The 19820-nt window shown below is 44.3% G+C and overlaps 1 protein-coding gene across 1 annotated transcript; it reads right to left on the bottom strand.

The window, feature by feature from the left end:
• Positions 1-17610: 17610 nt before the first annotated feature.
• LOC140611338 (small ribosomal subunit protein uS8-like) lies at positions 17611-18683 on the bottom strand. Its single transcript, XM_072788124.1, has one exon. The coding sequence runs from the start codon at positions 18681-18683 to the stop codon at positions 18291-18293; it is 393 nt and encodes a 130-aa protein (XP_072644225.1). The 3' UTR covers positions 17611-18290.
• Positions 18684-19820: the final 1137 nt, after the last annotated feature.

Genomic DNA, 19820 nt, shown 5'->3' with positions numbered 1-19820 from the left:
AAGCAGTTTTAAGATTACAGAAAGATTGAGCAGAATGCTTAGAAAGTTCCCATAGACCTCTCTCTCCCCTATAGCCCCAGTTTCCCCTATTATTAACATCTTTCCTTAGTACGGCATGTTTGTTAAAGTTGATGAGTGAGTATTGGTACATTATTATTAACTGAAATTCACAGTTTACTCTCTGTGTTGTATATGTGTTTTGACAAAGGTGCAATGCCATGTCTCCACCTGATATTGAAATCCTGACCAATGATATCCTACAGAATAATTTTACTGCCCTAAAAATCCCGTGTGTTCCACCTCTATTGGTCTTGCATTCAGTCTCTTCATCAGTTTTATCTATTTTGTTTGTTTATTCTTTCTGATTTTCTATCAATGATAGTATCATCCGGTCTCAATTATTTTTCTTATTTTATTACATTGGCCAGCACCTCTGCATCAGCATTTAATAGTAGCCATGACTGCGGGCATTCTAGCCCTGTCCTGGACTATGGTGCCCCTTCTGTTTCACCATCCAGCACAATGCAGATGATTTCTTTCTAAGCATGATCTTTGGTCAGACTAATTTTTTTCCTACTTTGAATTAAGAACTTTGAAAAATCAGAAGTGGTTGCTGAATGTTATCCAATGCTTTTCCAGCATAGTGAGATGATCGTTTGGTATTTTTCTCCTTTCATCTCTTCATTGAGTAAGTGAGATTTCTGATGCTGAACTTTCCTTGCCTTTTCCGGGAAGCAAAAAAAACAACAACCCTAGATGCCCCTGGTATGGTGTCCTTTAAAGTGCAGCTGAACTCAATTTGCTAATATTTTATTTAGCATTTTTGCATGCAGCCAGGCTCCTGACCCCTTCCTGGCATCTGCTTATCCTGCAGCTGAGCTGATTCCCACAGGGGGTGGGGGAGGGTCTGTTCAGAACATCTACATCAGCTTAACCAGGTGACTTCAACTCAGCAGCTCCCCAGCACCCTTCTCAGAACTGCTCCTCCTCCAGGTAACCCTGCCATCCTGGGAAGCCTTCTGCTTCCCGCTCACTTTCTACACCCCATTCCTTAGTACTGTTGATTCATTCTACTAAGTGAGGGGGAGGGGCCAGCTACAAAGCTCCCCGCCCCCCCACAACACCCCAGGGCCTCAGGCTTGTCTCTGTCTTCCCTGCTGATCTTGGCATCCGCAGCTGAGGCCAACAGAGGCCTTAAATTCTTGTTGTTCTGGTGCTGTGAGAGAGTTGTCAAGAAGCCAAACTGAGCAAAAGACAGGACCTGGTGGGAAGTAGGTAAGTTTCCACTGGTTTGACCCTACCTGTGTCCTCTCCGGGTCCACAACTTGTGTCAGCTTCAGGCTTAGCTGGCTCCAGGGACATCTGGGGCACAGCAGTACAAGGATAAAGGATCCACTTTATATCCTGTCCTCCTTGGGGCCAGGTCTCAGACTGGAGCAGGAATCTGGGATCCCCCTAAATCAGAAGCTCCTGAGGAGACAGCTCCCCTCACACCAGCCCAACCTGCAGTATAGAATCTCAATGAAATTGCTGAAGCAACTGCAGCAGTTGCTGCCCTTCCCTGGGTCATTCACATCACTTTCTCCAAATTCTGACCTAGCAATAGGTCACTCAAAAAGCAGGTCAAACTCATTGTTGCCCCGACAACACAGAGCTCCTACATCATGGAAAAAAAAAAGATCAAGAGGGAAAGATTTCCTTTTTTTTTTTAAATGCATAATGGGTCATATTAATTTTGCTCTGAAATCTACTTTTTCCTTTCAAGAGTAAGTCATAGAAATGTTTCCTGAGCAGTAATTATAAATCTGATTCATCTTTTGATTTTTTAAAAATATTTTAATTAATTAATTAATTAATTATTTATTTATTTATTCATTCATTAGAGACACAGAGAGAGAGAGGCAGAGATATAGGCAGGGGGAGAAGCAGGCTCCTCTCAGGGAGCCCCATACAGGATTCACTCCCCAACCCCAGGATCAGGCCCTGAGCCAAAGGCAGATGCTCAACCGCTGAGCCACCCAGGTGTCCCTCATCTTTTGATTTCTTTAAAATTTTTTTATTTTTCTTGTTACTTTTTTTTTTTAACACACAGCATTAAATTTAAAGAGCCAGATTGTTCTGGAGGGCTTATGAAAATCTGTAGCCCCCTACAGCTCCTATGTTTGATGAAATCAAGAAAAATATCAACACAATCATGGGAGAAACATGAACGGTGTTGGAGGGATCTGACTCACAGGTGTTAGGGAATGAGGGTGTTTGAACTGGAGCCAGACACCTGGACAAGCCTCCCTCTTGCCTCCCTCCAACACCTGCTGATCCCAGATCCTCTTTACTCAGACTCTGAATCAGCCCCTTGGTCTCCCCTCCCTGCATTCTGGTCTTTACCCTGCCCCCTATGCCTGAGGGATCTAACACCCAGACTCCCTCCCCAGCTCACACATCCTGCATAGCTCCCTACTGCCCTCAGAACAAAATGCATCTGGTAGCATGAAGCCAACTCTAATCCCCTACTGCTCCTTTTCCTTTCTCTCCTTATGCCCACCCCCAGTTTGGTGGTGAGGCTCTGGACTTAGAGCCTGGCAGAGCTGAGTTCAAATCCTGACTTTACTGCTTACCAGCTAAGCATGGGCATCTCACTGCCTTGAACTTTCACTTTCCTGGTCCATAAAAATGAGTGTGTGTTCTGAGGAGGTGGATAGTTCTGGGCTCTCTCTCCTTACATGGGTAGTAAAGGCACTGCCCATGACCAAAGGCACTGCCAGGATGACTGCAGGCTCTGAGGGGACCCCAGCCCAGGGCTGCTCATGGAGGTCCATGTTTGATGCAGGGAAAAAGGCACCCAGATAGCTGCTATCAGGGCAAAGTGAAAATGATGTGATGTGAAGTGGGGTTTCATGAGCCAGTGGTCAGGGAAGAATTCTTGAAACGTTTTTGGTCCAAAAAGTTGGCTCTATTATAGGACAGGGATGGGACCCATAGGCAGAAAGAGCTGCCCTGGGATTATGAGGAGCAATTGATTATATACTTTGGAGTTGGGGGAAATAATATAAAGGAAGCTTCTAAAAGGATTTTCACATGTTAAAGAAGACTTACAGGATCTTGGAGGCCCCGCTATTTGTCAAACTAAGGTTGTTTTTCCATCTAGCAAGGCATTAACAGTCAGATTGGGAATTTCTGGAGGGAGGTTACACTCTGCTTGCCTCAAGTATTTGTGGATGAGCCCAAGTTCTCTCTCTCTCTCTCTCTCTGCAAGTTCTCTCTCTCTCTCTCTCTGTTTTTGTAAAGGTTTTATGTATTTATTTATGAGAGACAGAGAGAGAGGTAGAGATATAGGCAGAGGGAGAAGCAGGTTCCCAGTGGGGAGCCCAAAGGGGACTCTATCCCAGGACTATGAGATCACACCCTGAGCCAAAGGCAAACGGTCAACTGCTCAACCACAGAGCCACCCAGGCGTCCCTAAGGGAATTTAATTGTATTTATGTTTCCTTTTACCTTTGGTCTCCATGTCAAAAATAGCCCAGGTGTGCAAGGGCTGCAGGGCACCCACAGATTGCATTTACTGGGAGGAAGGGTCAACCCCAGAAAGCAAATAGCAGATTTGTGTCCTGGTCAACTGTTGAAATCTGGTCCCCACCCCAGCCATCCTGGGGCAAGTGCCATCCACACAAAGGTGCAGGATGTTTGCTAAATTCAGTCCTTGCTCAAACATTTGTTTTCAAGACAAGATGCCTGCAGAGGCCCCATGCCCTTTAGCTGGGGTCAGAGCCCACAGCTGGGGGGAGGAGGAGGAGAGGCACATGTCGGGGCGGGCTTCTCTCCAGGCCTGAGACTGTGCCAGGAGTCCTGTGGTGGGAGAACACGCACCACCCAGAGTGATGTCGTTTTTTGGGGTGTTTGTGGGGTGAGGACCATAGCCAATGGCCAAGAAAAAATACTTGAGATGTCTTTGGTGCAAAAAAGTGGTTTTATTAAAGCACAGGGATGGGACCCATGAGCACAAAAAGCTGTCCTGGGATTATGAGGAGTAATTGATTATATACTTGGGAGTTGGGGGAAGTAAAGAAAAGGAAAGTTTCCAAAAGATTTTCATAGGCTAAAGGAGACTCACAGGATCCTGGACACTTGGCTATGGTCAAGCTCAGGTAGTTTTTCCCTCTAGCAAGGTATTAAGAGTAAGACCGTTGGGGAGTTTCCTGGAGGAATTATACTCAGGCTGCCTCAAGTACTTGGGCTGCAGGTTATAAGGAGATTTAATTTTAAAAAATAAATTTTTTAGAGGCGCCTGCGTGGCTCAGTTGGTTGAGCATCTACCTTTGGCTCAGGTCATGATCCTGGGGTCCTGGTATCGAGCCCCCTGCATCAGACCCTCTGCTCAGTGGGGAGCCTGCTTTTCCCTTTCCCTCTGCCATTCCCTTTGCTTGTGCTCTCTCTTTCAAATAAACAAAATCTTTATTATTTATTTATTTACTTATTTACTCACAAGAGACACAGGCAGAGGGAGAAGAAGCAGGCTTTCTACAGGGAGTCCGATGTGGGACTTGATCCTGGGACTTTAGGGTCAAACCCTGAACCAAAGGCAGATGTTTAACCACTGAGCCACTCAGGTGTCCCTAAACAAAATCTTTAAAAAATTAAAATAAATAAAATTTTATTTTTATTATTTATTTATTTATTTATTTTTATTTTTTTTTTTTATGATAGTCACACAGAGAGAGAGAGAGAGGCAGAGGGAGAAGCAGGCTCCATGCACCAGGAGCCAGATGTGGGATTTGATCCCGGGTCTCCAGGATTGCCCCCTGGGCCAAAGGCAGGCGCCAAACCGCTGCGCCACCCAGGGATCCCAAAATAAATAAAAATTTAAAAGATTTATTTGAAAGCATACGCACACACACAGACACACACACACACACACAGACACACACACAAGACCGAGTAGGGAAGGGGCAGAGGGAGAGGGAGAGAATCTAAAGCTGACCCTCTCCCTACCCAACTCCTGCTGCACATGGAGCTCGAAGTGGGGCTCAATCTCACAACACTGAGATCATGACCTGAACAGAAACCAAGAGTCAGATACTTAACCCACGAAGCCACTCAAGTGTTCCAGAGATTTAGCTATATCTCCTTTTTGCCTTTGTTCCCTGCATTAATTCCACAACATCATGAATATAGTAAATGTAACTGAATTGTACACTCTAATTGGTTAATTAAAACAAATTTTAAAAAGATTTTATTTATTTATTCATGAGAGACACACACACACAGAGAGGCAGAGACACAGGCAGAGGGAGAAGCAGGCTCCCTGCAGGGTGCCCGATGTGGGACTCGATCCTGGGACCCCAGGATCACACGCTAGGCTGAAGGCAGGCACCAAACCGCTGAGCTGCCTGGGGCTGCCCATAATTAAAAAATTTTATGATGTAATTTATTTATTCGTGAAAGAGAGAGAGAGAGAGGCAGAGGAAGAAGCAGGCTCCCTGCAGAACAGAGAGCCCAATGCAGGACTTGATCCCAGGACCCTGGGACCCTGAGCAGAAGGCAGATGCTCAACCAACTAAACCACCCAGATGCCCTCTAATTGGTTAATTTGATGTCATATGAATCTCACCTTAACAAACATTAATAAATAAGTAAAATACTGTACTGAAAAAAATCACAGCTGATGTGGAGAGCAAAAGAAAAAGAAACGTAGATAAAATTAAATCTCCTTATAACCTGCAGCCTATTGACAAGTACCTGAGGCAGGCCAAGGATATCTTTCACCAGGAAACTCCCCAGTGGTCTTGCTGTTAATGCCTTGCTAGAAGGCAGAACAACCTAAGGGTGACCACAGCCGGGCCTCCAGGATCCTGAGTCTTCTTTAATATGTGACAATCCTTTTGGAAGCTTCCTATTTCTTTACCTCCTTTAACTCCCAAGTATATAATCAGTCACCTCTCACACTTAAAATGCAGCTCTTTCTGCCCACAGGTCCTGTCCTGCACTATAATAAAAACCACACACACACACACACACACACACACACACAAAACAAATAAAAAAAATACCTTGCACCAAGAAAGTCTCAAGAATTTCTTTGTTGGCCATTGGCTCCTGAACCCTACTTCAAACCACATCAATAGCCACTATGGAAAACTATTTGAAAATTCCTTAAAAAATTAAATGCAGGGGGGATCCCTGGGTGGCTCAGTGGTTGACCACCTGCCTTTGGCCTAGGGCATGATCCTGGAGTCCCAGGGTCAAGTCCCACATTGGGCTCCCTGCATGGGGCCTGCTTCTCCCTCTGCCTGTGTCTCTGCCTCTCTCTCTCTCTCTCTCTGTGTCTCTCATGAATAAATAAATAAATTAAATTAAATTAAAATGAAATCCAGAATTACTGTAGGATCCAGCAATACATTTCTGGGTATATCCCCAAAAGAACTGAAAGCAAATATTGAATAGATTTTTGCATACCCATGTTCGTAGCAACATCATTCAGAATAGCCAAAAGGTGGAAGCAACCCAGATGTCCACAGATGAATGGGGAAATATATGTGTGTGTGTATATGTATGTGCGCATGCACGTGTGTGTGTGTGTGTGTGTGTGTATCCATTAGCATAGCCACTGGACCCCATTAGGAGCCAGTCATCTAGTTCTAGTTCTGGGCCTCTTTGAACTACAGTCAGGATATTAAGGGCCATTTGGTTTTGGAGGGCCACTTTTCCAGAGGATTGTGGACACTGGGCCAAATGTAGCTAGTAATTTTTTTAAAAAGATTTTATTTATTTATTAGAGACAGAGAGAGAGAGAAAGAGAGAGAGAGAGAGAGAGAGAAAGGCAGAGACAAAGACAGAGGGAGAAGCAGGCTCCATACAGGGAGCCCGACATGGGACTCAATCCCAGGTCTCTAGGATCACGTCCCCGGCTGAAGGCAGCGCGAAACCGCTAAGCCACCGGGGCTGCCCTAGTAATTAATTTTTAAGGCCCAAGCTATTGGCTGAATTATTTGTGCCATAAAAGACAGTCCATTCTCACTTTGTAGGGATCAAGGGGTCCCAATCTAGGGACAGTTTCTTTGGGCAAAGTTTTTGTCACCTCAGTAGCCTTCCTATTCCAATGAGTAGCCTGGTGTAAATCCTGTATTACCTTCCATTAGTTATTTTGGGGCATAAAGATTTTTCCCTTATTAACAAGCCAGTCCTGTGCATTTTTTTTTGAATATCCTTGTTCCTGGGCTATGTGAATTTCTTGGTCTGAAGAGACTGGAGTTATGGACTTTATTGGAGTGAAGACTGATGTAAAACTTAATATTTGTTTATTTGGTGCTGCCTGCTTGGCTGCATGGTATGCCAGATAGTTCCCTTTAGATTCTGAGGTCATATCCTCATATCCTTTTGATGTCCTTTGAGGCGAGTTATAGTTACCTCCTTAGGTAAGTGTATGGCCTCCAGAGAAGTCATAATTTCAGGTCTCTATCTGGGAACTTATGGCTTGATAATAATCCCCTTTCCTTCCAAATTGCTCTATGAGCATATAGGACCAGGAAGGCATATTTAGAGTCAGTATAGATATTAATTTTGAAGCCCTCTGCCAATTGTAAAGCACAAGTGAGCACTCTTTTTTTTTTTTTTTTTTTTAAGATTTTATTTATTTGAGAGAGAGAACGAGTGGGGAGAAGGGCAGAGGGGAGGGAGAAGCAGACTCTCTGCTGACTGGGGATTTGGGGCTTAACACCAAGACTCTGAGATGATGACCTGAGCAGAAGTCAGATGCTTAACTGGCTGAGCCACTCAGGCACCCCACAAGTGAGCACTCTTAACTCTCCTTTTTGGGCAGATATACTTGCTGGGAGGGCTTTGGCCTCAACAATCTGAGTGAGACTGACTGTAGCATACCCAGCTTTTGTTGCCCCCTTTTCCATTAAACTACTGCCATCAGTAAATCAACTGCTATCTGCATTTGCAATGTGGGAATTTGTGAAGTCTGATAGGCTAAAATAAACAAGATCAATAATCCCTGAGCAGGGCAGCCTGGGTGGCTCAGCGGTTTAGTGCCTGCCTTTGGCCCAGGGTGTGATCCTGGAGACCCAGGATCGAGTCCCATGTAGGGCTCCCTGCATGGAGCCTGCTTCTCCCTCTGCCTGTGTCTCTGCCTCTCTCTCTCTCTCTCTGTCTCTCATGAATAAGCAAATAAAATCTTTTTTTTTAAAAAATAGTTCCTGGGACAAGGGCACCTGGGTGGCTCAGTGATTGAGCATCTGCCTTTGGCTCAGGTTGGGATCTCAGGGTCCTGGGATTGAGTCCTGCATTGGGCTCCCTGCAGGGGACCTGCTTCTCCCTCTGCCTATGTCTTTGCCTCTCTCTCTGTGTGTCATAAATAAATAAATAAATAAATAAATAAATAAATAAATAAATAAATAAATAAATAAATAAATATTAAAAATAAATAAATAGAATCTTAAAAAAAAAGTTCCTGGAACAAATACGACTAAGAAATAAAACTATCAAGAAGCCCTCTTTGAGGTGCAGACTTAACAATACCCTTGTTCCGAAGAATCACTGGTAAGTGGGAAAAAACTTGTCTCAGGAAATAAGGATGCCCGAGCGCATCATCCAATCCAATCATAAGGAAAGTGGGATCACCCATTATCTTCACAAGTCCATAGTTTTTTCTTTTTTTTCAATGGAGATTCCACTGAACTTTTTTTAGTAGTCTCGCCAGGCCAGAAGCTAAGCCAAATACTTGTCACTAGACATGCCTGTAGTACCTCTGGATTTGGGTGGTCCCCAAAGTATCCTGAGGTCCCTGCACCTGCCAGGAAGTGACATTCTTTACTTATAAGGTGAGGCTGCTGGGAACTTTGTATGCAAGTATCAGGCCAGCAGTTCCAAAGGGCTTTGTGGCTCTATAAAGATATCTTGAAGTCAACATTATTAGTTCCTTAAAGCTGTCTGGTCATATCTGAGCCTATGCATGCCTCTCAAATATGACTTCCAGTCAAAGCCTTGGTAGAGTAACCAGTGTTTCCAATGGTGTCCTGTTACAAGGGGAACAGATTCTTACTGAATTTATGCAAATGACTATGATAGCCATGGAAGAAAGAATACTCACCGAGACTTACTGAATTTCAGAGGTTCAAGTACGGAAATGCTTCAGTTTGTTCATAAATGAATACTCTATCACATTTTTATAAGTCATAGATATCTTTTTTTAAAAAAAGATTTTATTTATTTATTCATGATATTCAGAGAGAGAGAGAGAGAGAGAGAGAGAGAGAGGCAGAGACCACAGGCAGAGGGAGAAGCAGGCTCCATGCAGGGAGCCTGATGTGGGGCTCAATCCTGGAACTCCAGGATCACACCCTGGGCCCAAGGCAGGCAATCAACCGCTGAGCCACCCAGGCATCCCAAGTCATAGATATCTTAAGAGAAAGTTTCCTTAATCTGGAAGAGTAAACATTAGAGAACCAGCAATGCTTTAATCATGAGTCACAAACACTGTAATCACCTTCCTCAGTTCATTTAGTTTCTTTCTTTTTTTTTTTTTTTAAAGATTTTATTTATTTATTCATTAGAGACACACACAGAGAGAGAGGCAGAGACACAGGCAGAGGGAGAAGCAGGCTTCCTGGAGGGAGCCCAATGTAGAACTTGATCCCCAGACTCCAGGATCTCCCCCTGGGCCAAAGGCAGACGCTTAACTGCTGAACCACACAGGCATCCCAGTTCATTTAGTTTCATGTTTCTAATTCTTGTTCAGTTTGAATGCAGCTTTCTGGTCCTGAATTTTTTTTTTAAGATTTTTAAGATTTTATTTATTTATTGACTGAGAGATGCAGAGAGAGGCAGAGACAGAGACAGAGGGAGAAACAGGCTCCTCACAGGGAGCCCAATGTGGGACTCAATTCCCAGACCTGGATCACACCCTGAGCTGAAGGCAGACGCTCAACCACTGAGTCACCCAGGTGTCCCATAGTCCTGGAAATTCTTATCCATTTTATTTCTATGATCTTTTTTTAAAGATTTTATTTATTTATTCATGAGAGACACACAAAGAGAGAGGCAGAGACACAGGCAGAGGGAGAAGCAGGCTCCATGCAGGGAGCCCGATGTGGAACTTGATCCCGGGACTCCAGGACCATGCCCTGGGCCGAAGGCAGGTGCTAAACCACTGAGCCACCCGGGGATCCCCCTATTTCTATGATCTTAAATGATTCATCCTTTTCAATGAATCTTCATGAAGACAAACCACGTTTTCAAGAGAATATGAATGATTATAACTGACAAAAACTCAAAAATGGACATTGTAAACAACCTAATATGAGTTCATTATGATGCAATTGACAAGGAAATTCAGTTATTTCTGTGACACAGAACACTTCAATAATTAGAATATCCACTGATGGCCTTATACCAGAATTTAACATACCAAATAAAGAAGCCTAATTCATCAGAGACTTTGTTTACAATTTAAATCTTAGGGAAGTTTGTTAAAGCTGAAGCAAGTTTTAAAGCACATGTCTAATAAATAGGATTATGGATTATCAAAGACTTAATAAAGACAAAACATAGAAATTGTTTTTTCTGGGTTGCCTGGGTGGCTCAGCAATTGAGCGTCTGCCTTTGGTTCAGGGCATGATCATGGATCTGAGGATTGAGTCTCTCATTGGGCTCCCTGAGAAGAGCCTGCTTCTCCTTCTGTCTGTCTCTGCCTCTCTCTATGTGTCTTTCATGAATAAATAAATAAATAAAATATAAAAAAAAAAAGAAATTGTTTTTTCTGAGCAAAGAAAAGAGACAACAACTTTGTTTACATTTTCTTATCAAGAGCAGACCAATAATTTAAAAAAAAAACTTGTCTTTTTAACAGAGAGAAAGCAGAATTTGAATCTTTTTAATAAAACATATCTGAGGGACTGGGTGGCTCAGCTGTTAAGCGTCTGCCTTCAGCTCAGGGCGTGTTCCTGGGGTCCCGGGATCGAGTCCCACATCGGGCTCCCTGCAGGCAGCCTGCTTCTCCCTCTGTCTTTTTTTTTTCTCCCTCTGTCTATGTCTCTGTCTGTCTCACTCTCTCTGTGTCTCATGAATAAATAAATAATATCGTTTAAAAAAACATATATGGGGATCCCTGGGTGGTGCAGCGGTTTGGCGCCTGCCTTTGGCCCAGGGCGCGATCCTGGAGGCCCGGGATCGAATCCCACATCGGGCTTCCGGTGCATGGAGCCTGCTTCTCCCTCTGCCTGTGTCTCTGCCTCTCTCTCTCTCTCTCTCTCTCTCTCTCTCTCTCTGTGACTATCATAAATAAATAAAAATTCATAAAAAAAAAAAACATATCTGCTTTTTAGGAGTGCCTGGGTGGCTCAGTGGTTGAGCATCTGCCTTTGGCTCAGATCCTGATCCCGGGATTCTGGGATCAAGTCCCGAATCAGACTCCGCACAGGGAGCCTACCTCTCCCTCTGGCTATATCTCTGCCTCTCTCTCTGTGTCTCTCATGAATAAATAAATCTTAAAAAAAAAAAAATGTTCCACCTGGGTCCACTTAAAAGTCACTTTGTTCCTCATTGTCAATTTTTCAAAATAATTTTTTTAAAGATTGTATTTATTTATTCATGAGAGACACAGAGAGAGAGAGAGAGAGAGAGAGGCAGAGACAGAAGCAGGCTCCATGCAGGGAGCCCCATGTGGGACTCGATCTGGGGTCTCCAGGATCACGCCCTGGGCTGAAGGCGATGCTAAACCACTGAGCCACCCGGGCTGCCCCCCATTGTCGATTTTAACCTAGGGCACCAGTGGAGAAATCTGAAGTGGGTGGTGTAAACTCAAGAGGGTGCTCTTCACTCCTTGACAACAGGGTAGGAGAAGGAGCCAATAGTGCTGGAGGCACCCAGATGGTATAGGAGCCAGGTATGCAGGCTGCACCCAAGGTGATGCAGAAAAGGGTTGAGGGGGAGGGGGAAGCAGAAGAGGTGAAGTGCTGCCAGAAGGCAGAGAAAAAGATTTCCTGGTCCTAAACCCCATCATCTCAATCAGATGAGCAGATACCATGATTTTTTTTCCACCAGAGTGGAAATAAGCAGTCCATATGGGCCAGAGAAGATAGGAAACGTCCCTGAAACAAAAGTTTTGGCAGCTACTCAGGAATATTTCTTAAAGTCCCTGTTCTCAAGGTAGACAAACCAGAGATAGCTGGCTCTAATTATTGTACCCATTAACCTGGTAAATGAATGAGGGAGAAGCCCCCACATCTATTAGGAGGAGGAACAGTGAGAGAAGGTCAGTCCTTCAAACACAGGGATGGTCTGTGTTTCCTCTAGCAACCTGGATTCTATCAGGAGAAGGCCTATTTATTTATTTAAATATTTTATTTATTTATTTGATAGAAATCGAGAGAGCACAAGCAGGGGGAGCAGCAGTGGGAGAGGGAGAAGCAGATTCCCCACTGAGCAAGAAGCCTGACGTGGGGCTAGATCCCAGGACCCTGGGATCACAACCTGAGTGGAAGGCAAACACTCAACTGGCTGAGCCACCCAGGGGCCCCAGGAGGAGGCCTATTTAGATAATTATCATCCAATATATCAGACGGAGCTTACTGACCAAACATGTTCTGCAAGAGGCCCTTAGGTCCAGGTCCTGATTTAGAGCCATGAAGGCCTGGACCTAGGGTGCCTCAATCCATTTGCCCTGTCTCCAACAAAAGAGAGATCTAACTGATAGACCATACTGAGACCATGCAGTGTTACAGGAGATCAGTCCTTTCTTAAATTTTGCAATCTGAATGGTTTCCAGTGGTTCAAAGGCATCCCAAGGGAGAGCCCTTGGGAACTGAAAAAGAAGCCTAGCAGGTCCATTTCCAAGAAAATCCCCCAGACTCCCAGGTGGTGTCCCATGCAGGATATGTCAGAGGTTCCAGGTGTCAAAAGTGACTGGAGGCATCCCTCGAACAAAATCACTATGATCACTGTCCTGCTGTAAAAGTCTCTGCAGGAGAGATGCTAGCATTCCCCCCTTTCCCATTACATTCTAGGGTACAGACGGGTGCCTGGTGAACGAACCAAAATGCCATGCCATGCCATGCCATGCCATGCCATGCCATGAAGCCTTGTGCTGTGCTGTGCTATGAAAGCCGTGCCATTTTTAATCTATAGAAAACAGTAGAAAAGTTTTCCAAGGGGAAATGACCCAATTTTATAGTTTAAGTGGTTATTAGAAGACATTGATGGAAAACAGTCAAGATAGGGATGCCTAGGTGGCTCAGTGGTTGAGTGTCTGCCTTTTGCTCAGGGTGTGATCCTGGAATCCTGGGATCAAGTTCCACATCAGGCTCCCTGTGGGGAGCCTGCTTCTTTCTCCCTTTGCCTATGTCTCTGCCTCTCTCTGTGTATCTCCCACATATATTAGAATATAATAAATAAATAAATAAATAAATAAATAAATAAATAAATCTTAAAAAAAAGCAAACACAGTGAAGATAGAAATCTATCATGGTTTAAGCAACATTCCAACAAATGTAGTCTTTGCAACCAACTTCAGACTCCTTGCTGAGCAAAGAGGCCAATGTGGGAGACTCAGACAAGACTCTGAGATCATGACCTGAGCAGAAGGCAGGTGCTTAACCAGCTGAGCCACCCAGGTGCCCCTAAATAAATTTTTTTTTTCAAAAAGGGCAAAAATATATAAAACAAATATTAACAGGCATAAAGGGAGAAACTGACAGTGATATAATAATAGTAGGGGGCTTTAACTCCCCACTTACATCATGGGGTAGGTCATCCCAACAGAAAACCAAAGGAAACAGTGGCCTTAAATGACACATTAGACCAGATGAACTTAACATACATTTTATAGAACATTCCAAATCACATGTTACGTCACAAAGCAAGTCTCCATAAATTCAAGAAGATTGCAATCATATCAAACATCTCTTCCAACCATCATGGTATGAAACCAGAAATTAATTACAAGAAGGAAACTGAAAAAATCACAAAAATATGGAGATTCAACAGGAATGCTGCTGAATATTCAATAGGTCATCAAATAAATCCAAGGAGAAAAAAATTACCCAGAGACAAATGGAAATAGAAACATAACATACCAAAATCTATGGGACACAGCAAAAGGGGTTTTAAGAGGGAAGTTCATAGCAATACAGGCTCTCTTCAAAAACCAAACTAAAACACACACACACACACACACACACACACAAATTAACAATCTAACTTAACACCCAAAGGACCTAGAAAAAGAAGAACAAACAAAACCTAACATTAGTAGGAGGAAGGAAATCATAAAGATCAGGATGGAAATAAATGTCTAGAGACTAAAAACAATAGAAAAGATCAATGAAACAAAGAGCTGGTTCCTTTAGAAGATAAACAAAACTTACCAACCCGCAACCAAGAAAAAGGAGGAGTTAGTGTTTCATGGGGACAGTTTCAGTTTGACATGAGGAGAAAGTTCTATGGATGGAGGCTGGTGATGGCCACACAATAATGTGAATGTGCTTAATGCCACTGAACTATGCTCTTAAACATGGTTAAAATGGATGTGATTTATATTAAGAGAATAAAGGATACAGAGTCTTCAAGTGTCAGATTCCTAGAATTTGAGGCTCTTAGGGGCAGTAACCTTGGAACGTGTCCCTCTGAGCTACTCCGGGCTCTGACGAAGGCCAGCAGCCTTGTCCATGGCAGCCATGTCTCAGGGGCCCAGCCAGACCCTAGCAGAAGTTCTGGTTGGACAATGCTGGGTATGTCGGTTATGGGCTTGCTGCAACAAGGGAGACATACACCACATGCAGACAAGAAGGGGCTTGTTTTTACTGGGTTCAAAGAAGAATAGTTTTACTCTGGATTGACCACAAACAGGAGGTGGGAGGAATGACTATTTGGGCATCTTGATTTTTATCTAGGAGATAGGAGGAACAGGGTGAGGATACAGCTATAGCTGTGACAAGTGACAGTTGCTCCTGGTAGCCAGGAAGGGGGATTTTTGGCCATTTTTGTGGTTTGTATGGTGTTCTTGCTTTTCTCTGTGCTCAGACATGGTTATGGAAAGGTCTTTTTGGGTATCTGGGTGGCTCAGTCAGTTAAGCAGATGCCTTCAGCTCAGGTCATGATCCCAGGGTGCAGGATGGAGCCCCATGTTGGGCTCCCTGTTCAGGGACGTGTCTGCTTCTTCCTCTCCCTCTGCCCCTCCCTTGGCTTGTGCTCTCTCCTCTCTCGCTCACTCTCTCCCAAATAAATAAACAATTTCTTTTATTTTTTTAAGATGTTATTTATTTGTTCATGAGAGACACAGAGAGAGGCAGAGACATAGGCAGAGGGAGAAGCAGGCTCCCTGCAAGGAACCCCATGTGGGACTCAATCCCAGATCCCAGGATCACACCCTGAGCCAAAGGCAGATGCTCAACCGCTGAGCTACTCAGGTGTCCCAATAAATAAAATTTTTTTTTTAAAGTTCTTTTCTTCCCCATTTTTTATTTTGAAAGGTTAAAGACCCACAAGAAGTTGCAAAAATAGTACAGAGAGGTCCCCTATACCAATCACGCAGCTACCCAGAAAACTAACATCTTAGGTAACTTTAGTACATTTTCAAAACTGGGAAATGTTGACAAAATAAATTATGTGTATTTATGCACACAGAATACAGACACATGTACATTATATATTTATACATCGTGTTTGCATGTTAAGTAAAAACATGGCAAAAAAATAAAGGTACAGGGAATCCCTGGGTGGCTCAGCGGTTTAGTGCCGCCTTCAGCCCAGGACATGATCCTGGAGACCCGGGATCGAGCACCACGTCGGGCTCCTGCATGGAGCCTGCTTCTCCCTCTGCCTGTGTCTCTGTCTCTCTCTCTCAGTGTTTTTCATTAATAAATAAAATCTTTTAAAATTTTTTAAAAAGGCACATCACAATTATGTTTAATGGCCAGTATTTTCTCTCTCTCTCTCTCTCTTTTATATTTTATTTATTTATTTGACAGAGAGGGAGAGAGCACTCACAGTTGGGGTGGGGGGGATCTGGAGAGAGAGAGGGAGAAGCAGACTCCCCACGGAGCAGGGAACCTGACTGGGGCCTTGATCCCAGGATCCTGAGATCACGACCTGAGCCAAAGGCAGACACTTAACTGACTGAGCCACCCAGGAGTTCCTTGTATCTCTTTCTTACTTAGAAATGGAATTCTTTTTCCATTTGCTGCCACATCAAATGACCACATACTTAGTAGCTGAAACTTCTTATCTCAGACTTTCTGTGGGTCCAGAGTCCAGGTGCAGCATAGCTCAACAGGAGTTTGTGCTCACAGTCTCACAATACCAAAGTCAGGGTGAAATTCAGCAACATTTAATACATTCACCATGTTGTATAATCACCTCTGTCTAGTTCTGGAACATCTCCATCACCCCAAAAGGAGACCCCATCCCCATGAGCAGACACCTCTTCCTCCCCCTCCCCCAGCCCCTGACAACCACCAATCTGCATTCCCTGGATTTGCCTGTCCTACACATTTCATATACATGGGATCCTACAATGTGTGGCCTTTTGTGTTGGGCTTCTCTCACTCAGCACAAGGTGCTCCGTGTTCTTCTACACCACGCACGTGTCAGAGCTTCATTCCTTTTTATGGCTGAAGAATATTCCACTGTATGGATGAATCACATTTTGGTCATCCGTTCATCTGTTGATGGGCATCTGGGTTGTTTCCATTTTTATCCCTAAGATTTTATTTATTTATTAGAGACAGAGGGTGCATGAGCAGAGAGGAGGGAGAAGCAGACTCCTAGCTGAGCAGGGAGCCCGATGTGGGACTCAATCCCAGGACCCTGGGATAATGACCTGAGCTGAAGGCAGATGCTCAACTGACAGAGCCACCCAGGTGCCCTGTTTTCCATCTTTTGATGAGTGTCTACAGCGCTGTTATAAACACATATGTACAGGTTTTTGTGTCTTCTGGCCATTTTGTCCCATTTGCTGGAGTAGGCACTGAGAACACCCACAGAAAGACAATGATATTTCCATTAAATCAGCTTTTAAGTTTCCCAGGTGAGGAGAAAACGGAGAAAGACAGAAAAAAAGAATGAGGGGAATCATCTTCAGACATGACATTTCCACTGTCAACGGATCCTTAGGATCCTTAGGGGAGAAGTTTCGGTGGAGGAAAATCCATTTGGCACATGCATGCAAGCACAAAATAGGGTCATTATACTCAGTTTAAAAGATTAATTTGGGTCCTTGACAACCTTATGGAGCCCTAGAATGCAGAGCCAGCACTTATTACAGATGCCCCGAGGTCTGAAACAAACAAAGGGGCGTCTCTTATGTTTGGCCAAATGGTCTATTTAGACAGATGCAACAAATGATCTCTTTTTTTTTTTTTTTTTTTTTAACAAATGATCTCTTTGTGACAGTTTTTTCCTTCCTGTTTCTAGATCCCTGTCCAATGAAAGTCTCCACAGCGGCCATGGCAATTCTATACTGCATTCCAAATTGTCCCTGATGGGGACAGTACCAGCAGAGAGGGCCATGTCTGAGTTAACCTGATGGAAATATGAAAGACACGGTGCCTGGTCCAAAAGAGGACTAGCTTTTTTTTTTTTTTTATATATTTTATTTATTTATTCATGAGAGACAGAGAGAGGCAGAGACATAGGCAGAGGGAGAAGCAGGCTCCCTGCGGGGAACCCAACGTGGGACTCGATCCCCGAACCCCAGATCATATCCTGAGCCAACAAAGGTAGGTGCTCAACCACTGAGCTGCTCAGACGTCCGTCCCAAAGGGACAGCTTTTGATGAAAGGACAGCGCCTGTGCAACCTTGGATCTCCAGGACTTTGCTAAAGGCCAGCAGATACCTATCAGAGGGTGGACGCGCCCCCAGCTCCAGGCAGTTGGAGCTTAAAAAAGCAGTTCTCAGAAACACAAAGATAGGATTGATTGGAGGAGATGACCTTTTGGGGTATTCTCTTTTCCCTTTAATATTTCAGAACGGTGAACAGTTCGTCCAAAGGATGCTGCTCTGAAGAGAACTTCCAAACACCTCAGCCAGCCGAGCTGAGTCCAGGGTGATTTACTGGATCTAGGCCTCTCCTCTTCCAGCAGATCTTTATTCTCACGGACTCACAACCCTCAAGGCACTTGTATTGAGGTGATGATGGTTCCCAAATATGTTCAGGTCCTGACCTCCAGAACCTGCAACTGTGACCTTATTTGGAAAAAGGCCTCTGTAGGTGTAATTAAGGTACGGATCTCAAGATGACAGCATCCTGGATTTTTTTTCCATTGAGGCATTTTATTTGCACGTATGAATTACATCCCTAGAAAAAGAATCCCGGGATTTTCCCTCCTGTGTGTTTTCGTCTTGCTTCTTCGTGGTCCTTGATGCCAGCTGAGGTCATCAGGACAATGAAACCTAACTGGCAGGATGGGAGCAGGTTATTCTGCCATTTTTCTAGATCTTTCAGTTGTATGTCAAATCTGGGGCTGATCACTCCACACTTGTTTAACCTGCCTGTGAGGTTCACAACAATTTTCCCAGCTCTGTGGTCATCAATGATTTCAAATTCGCCGATGTAACCACGCTTCATCATCACAGTGAGAAATCGGATGATGACTTTGGAGCATGGCCTAATAAGAACCTGGCTCTTACCTCTCTTTTCAGCATTGTTAATGCTCTTGAGAGGATCTGCCAGGACATTCATGCACACCATTGTGGTGCTCCAAGAGATGGCGGAAAGAGGACGGGAGGGGCGAGTGCACGGAGTTATGGGAAGCCACATCCTGGATTTAGAGTGGACCCTAAATCCAATGCCAAGTGTCTTTATAAGAGATTCAAGAGAAGGGACACCTGGGTAGCTCAGCAGTTGAGCGTCTGCCTTTGGCTCAGGGCATGATCCTGGAGTCCCGGGATCCAGTCCCACATCAGGCTTCCTGCATGGAGCCTGCTTCTCCTCCCTCTTCCTATGTCTCTGCCTCTCTGTGTGTGTCTCTCATGAATAAATAAATAAAATCTTAAAAAAGAGAGAAGGGCAGCCCAGGTGGCTCAGCAGTTTAGCGCCGCCTTCAGCTCAGGGCGTGACCCTGGAGACTTGGGATCGAGTCCCACATCTCCCTGCATGGAGCCTGCTTCTCCCTCTGCCTGTGTCTCTGCCTCTCTCTCTCTCTCTCTCTCTCTTTCTCAAATAAATAAATAAACTCTTTTAAAAATATAAAAAAAAAAAAGAGAGAGAGAGAGATGCAAGAGAAGGCCATGTGAAGAAGGAGGCAGAGATTGCAGTGATGTGGCCAATAAGCTGAGAGACGCCTGGGGCTACCAGATGGTGTAAAGGCAAGGAAAGATGCTTCCTGCGAGCTCTTGGAAGGTCCCAGATGGGGGCAGGGAGGGTCTACTTGGTGGACCTCCATTCCTATTGACTCCCTTCAGCCAAAACCCACCAGAAACACACCTGTAGTCAGACAAAGTTGGGTGTATTGTCTTGTTGCAATGGGGCTCCACAGAGCATCCCAGAAAGACGGTGTGAAGAAGGGTTTGTTATAAAACTGAAGTTTATGTTAGGTGACTTGGGGGTGCTTAAGGAAGTGGACTTTGCTCTGGATTGGTAGCAAATAGCAAGTGAGGACAATTTTCTACTTATTTTAATCCTTTTTACCTAGGAGTCAGGGGAACCAAGTGAGGCCAATACTGTGATTAGTGAGAAGGAGCTGTCACTCACATTAGCCAGGGGACAGATGGAGAGGGCCTTTTTGTGATTTGGATAATGCCCTTGTTTTTGTCTGTGGTCAGATAAACAAGAGGGGTATTGTTTTTGTCTTGTTTCATGCTGGCCAGACTGGCCATTTCTGATAAT

This window comes from Canis lupus, chromosome 19 (assembly GCF_048164855.1).
Source record: "Canis lupus baileyi chromosome 19, mCanLup2.hap1, whole genome shotgun sequence".
NCBI lineage: Eukaryota > Metazoa > Chordata > Mammalia > Carnivora > Canidae > Canis > Canis lupus.
Note: the sequence above shows the minus strand (reverse complement) of the source record. Positions and strands in the feature narration are given on the sequence as shown.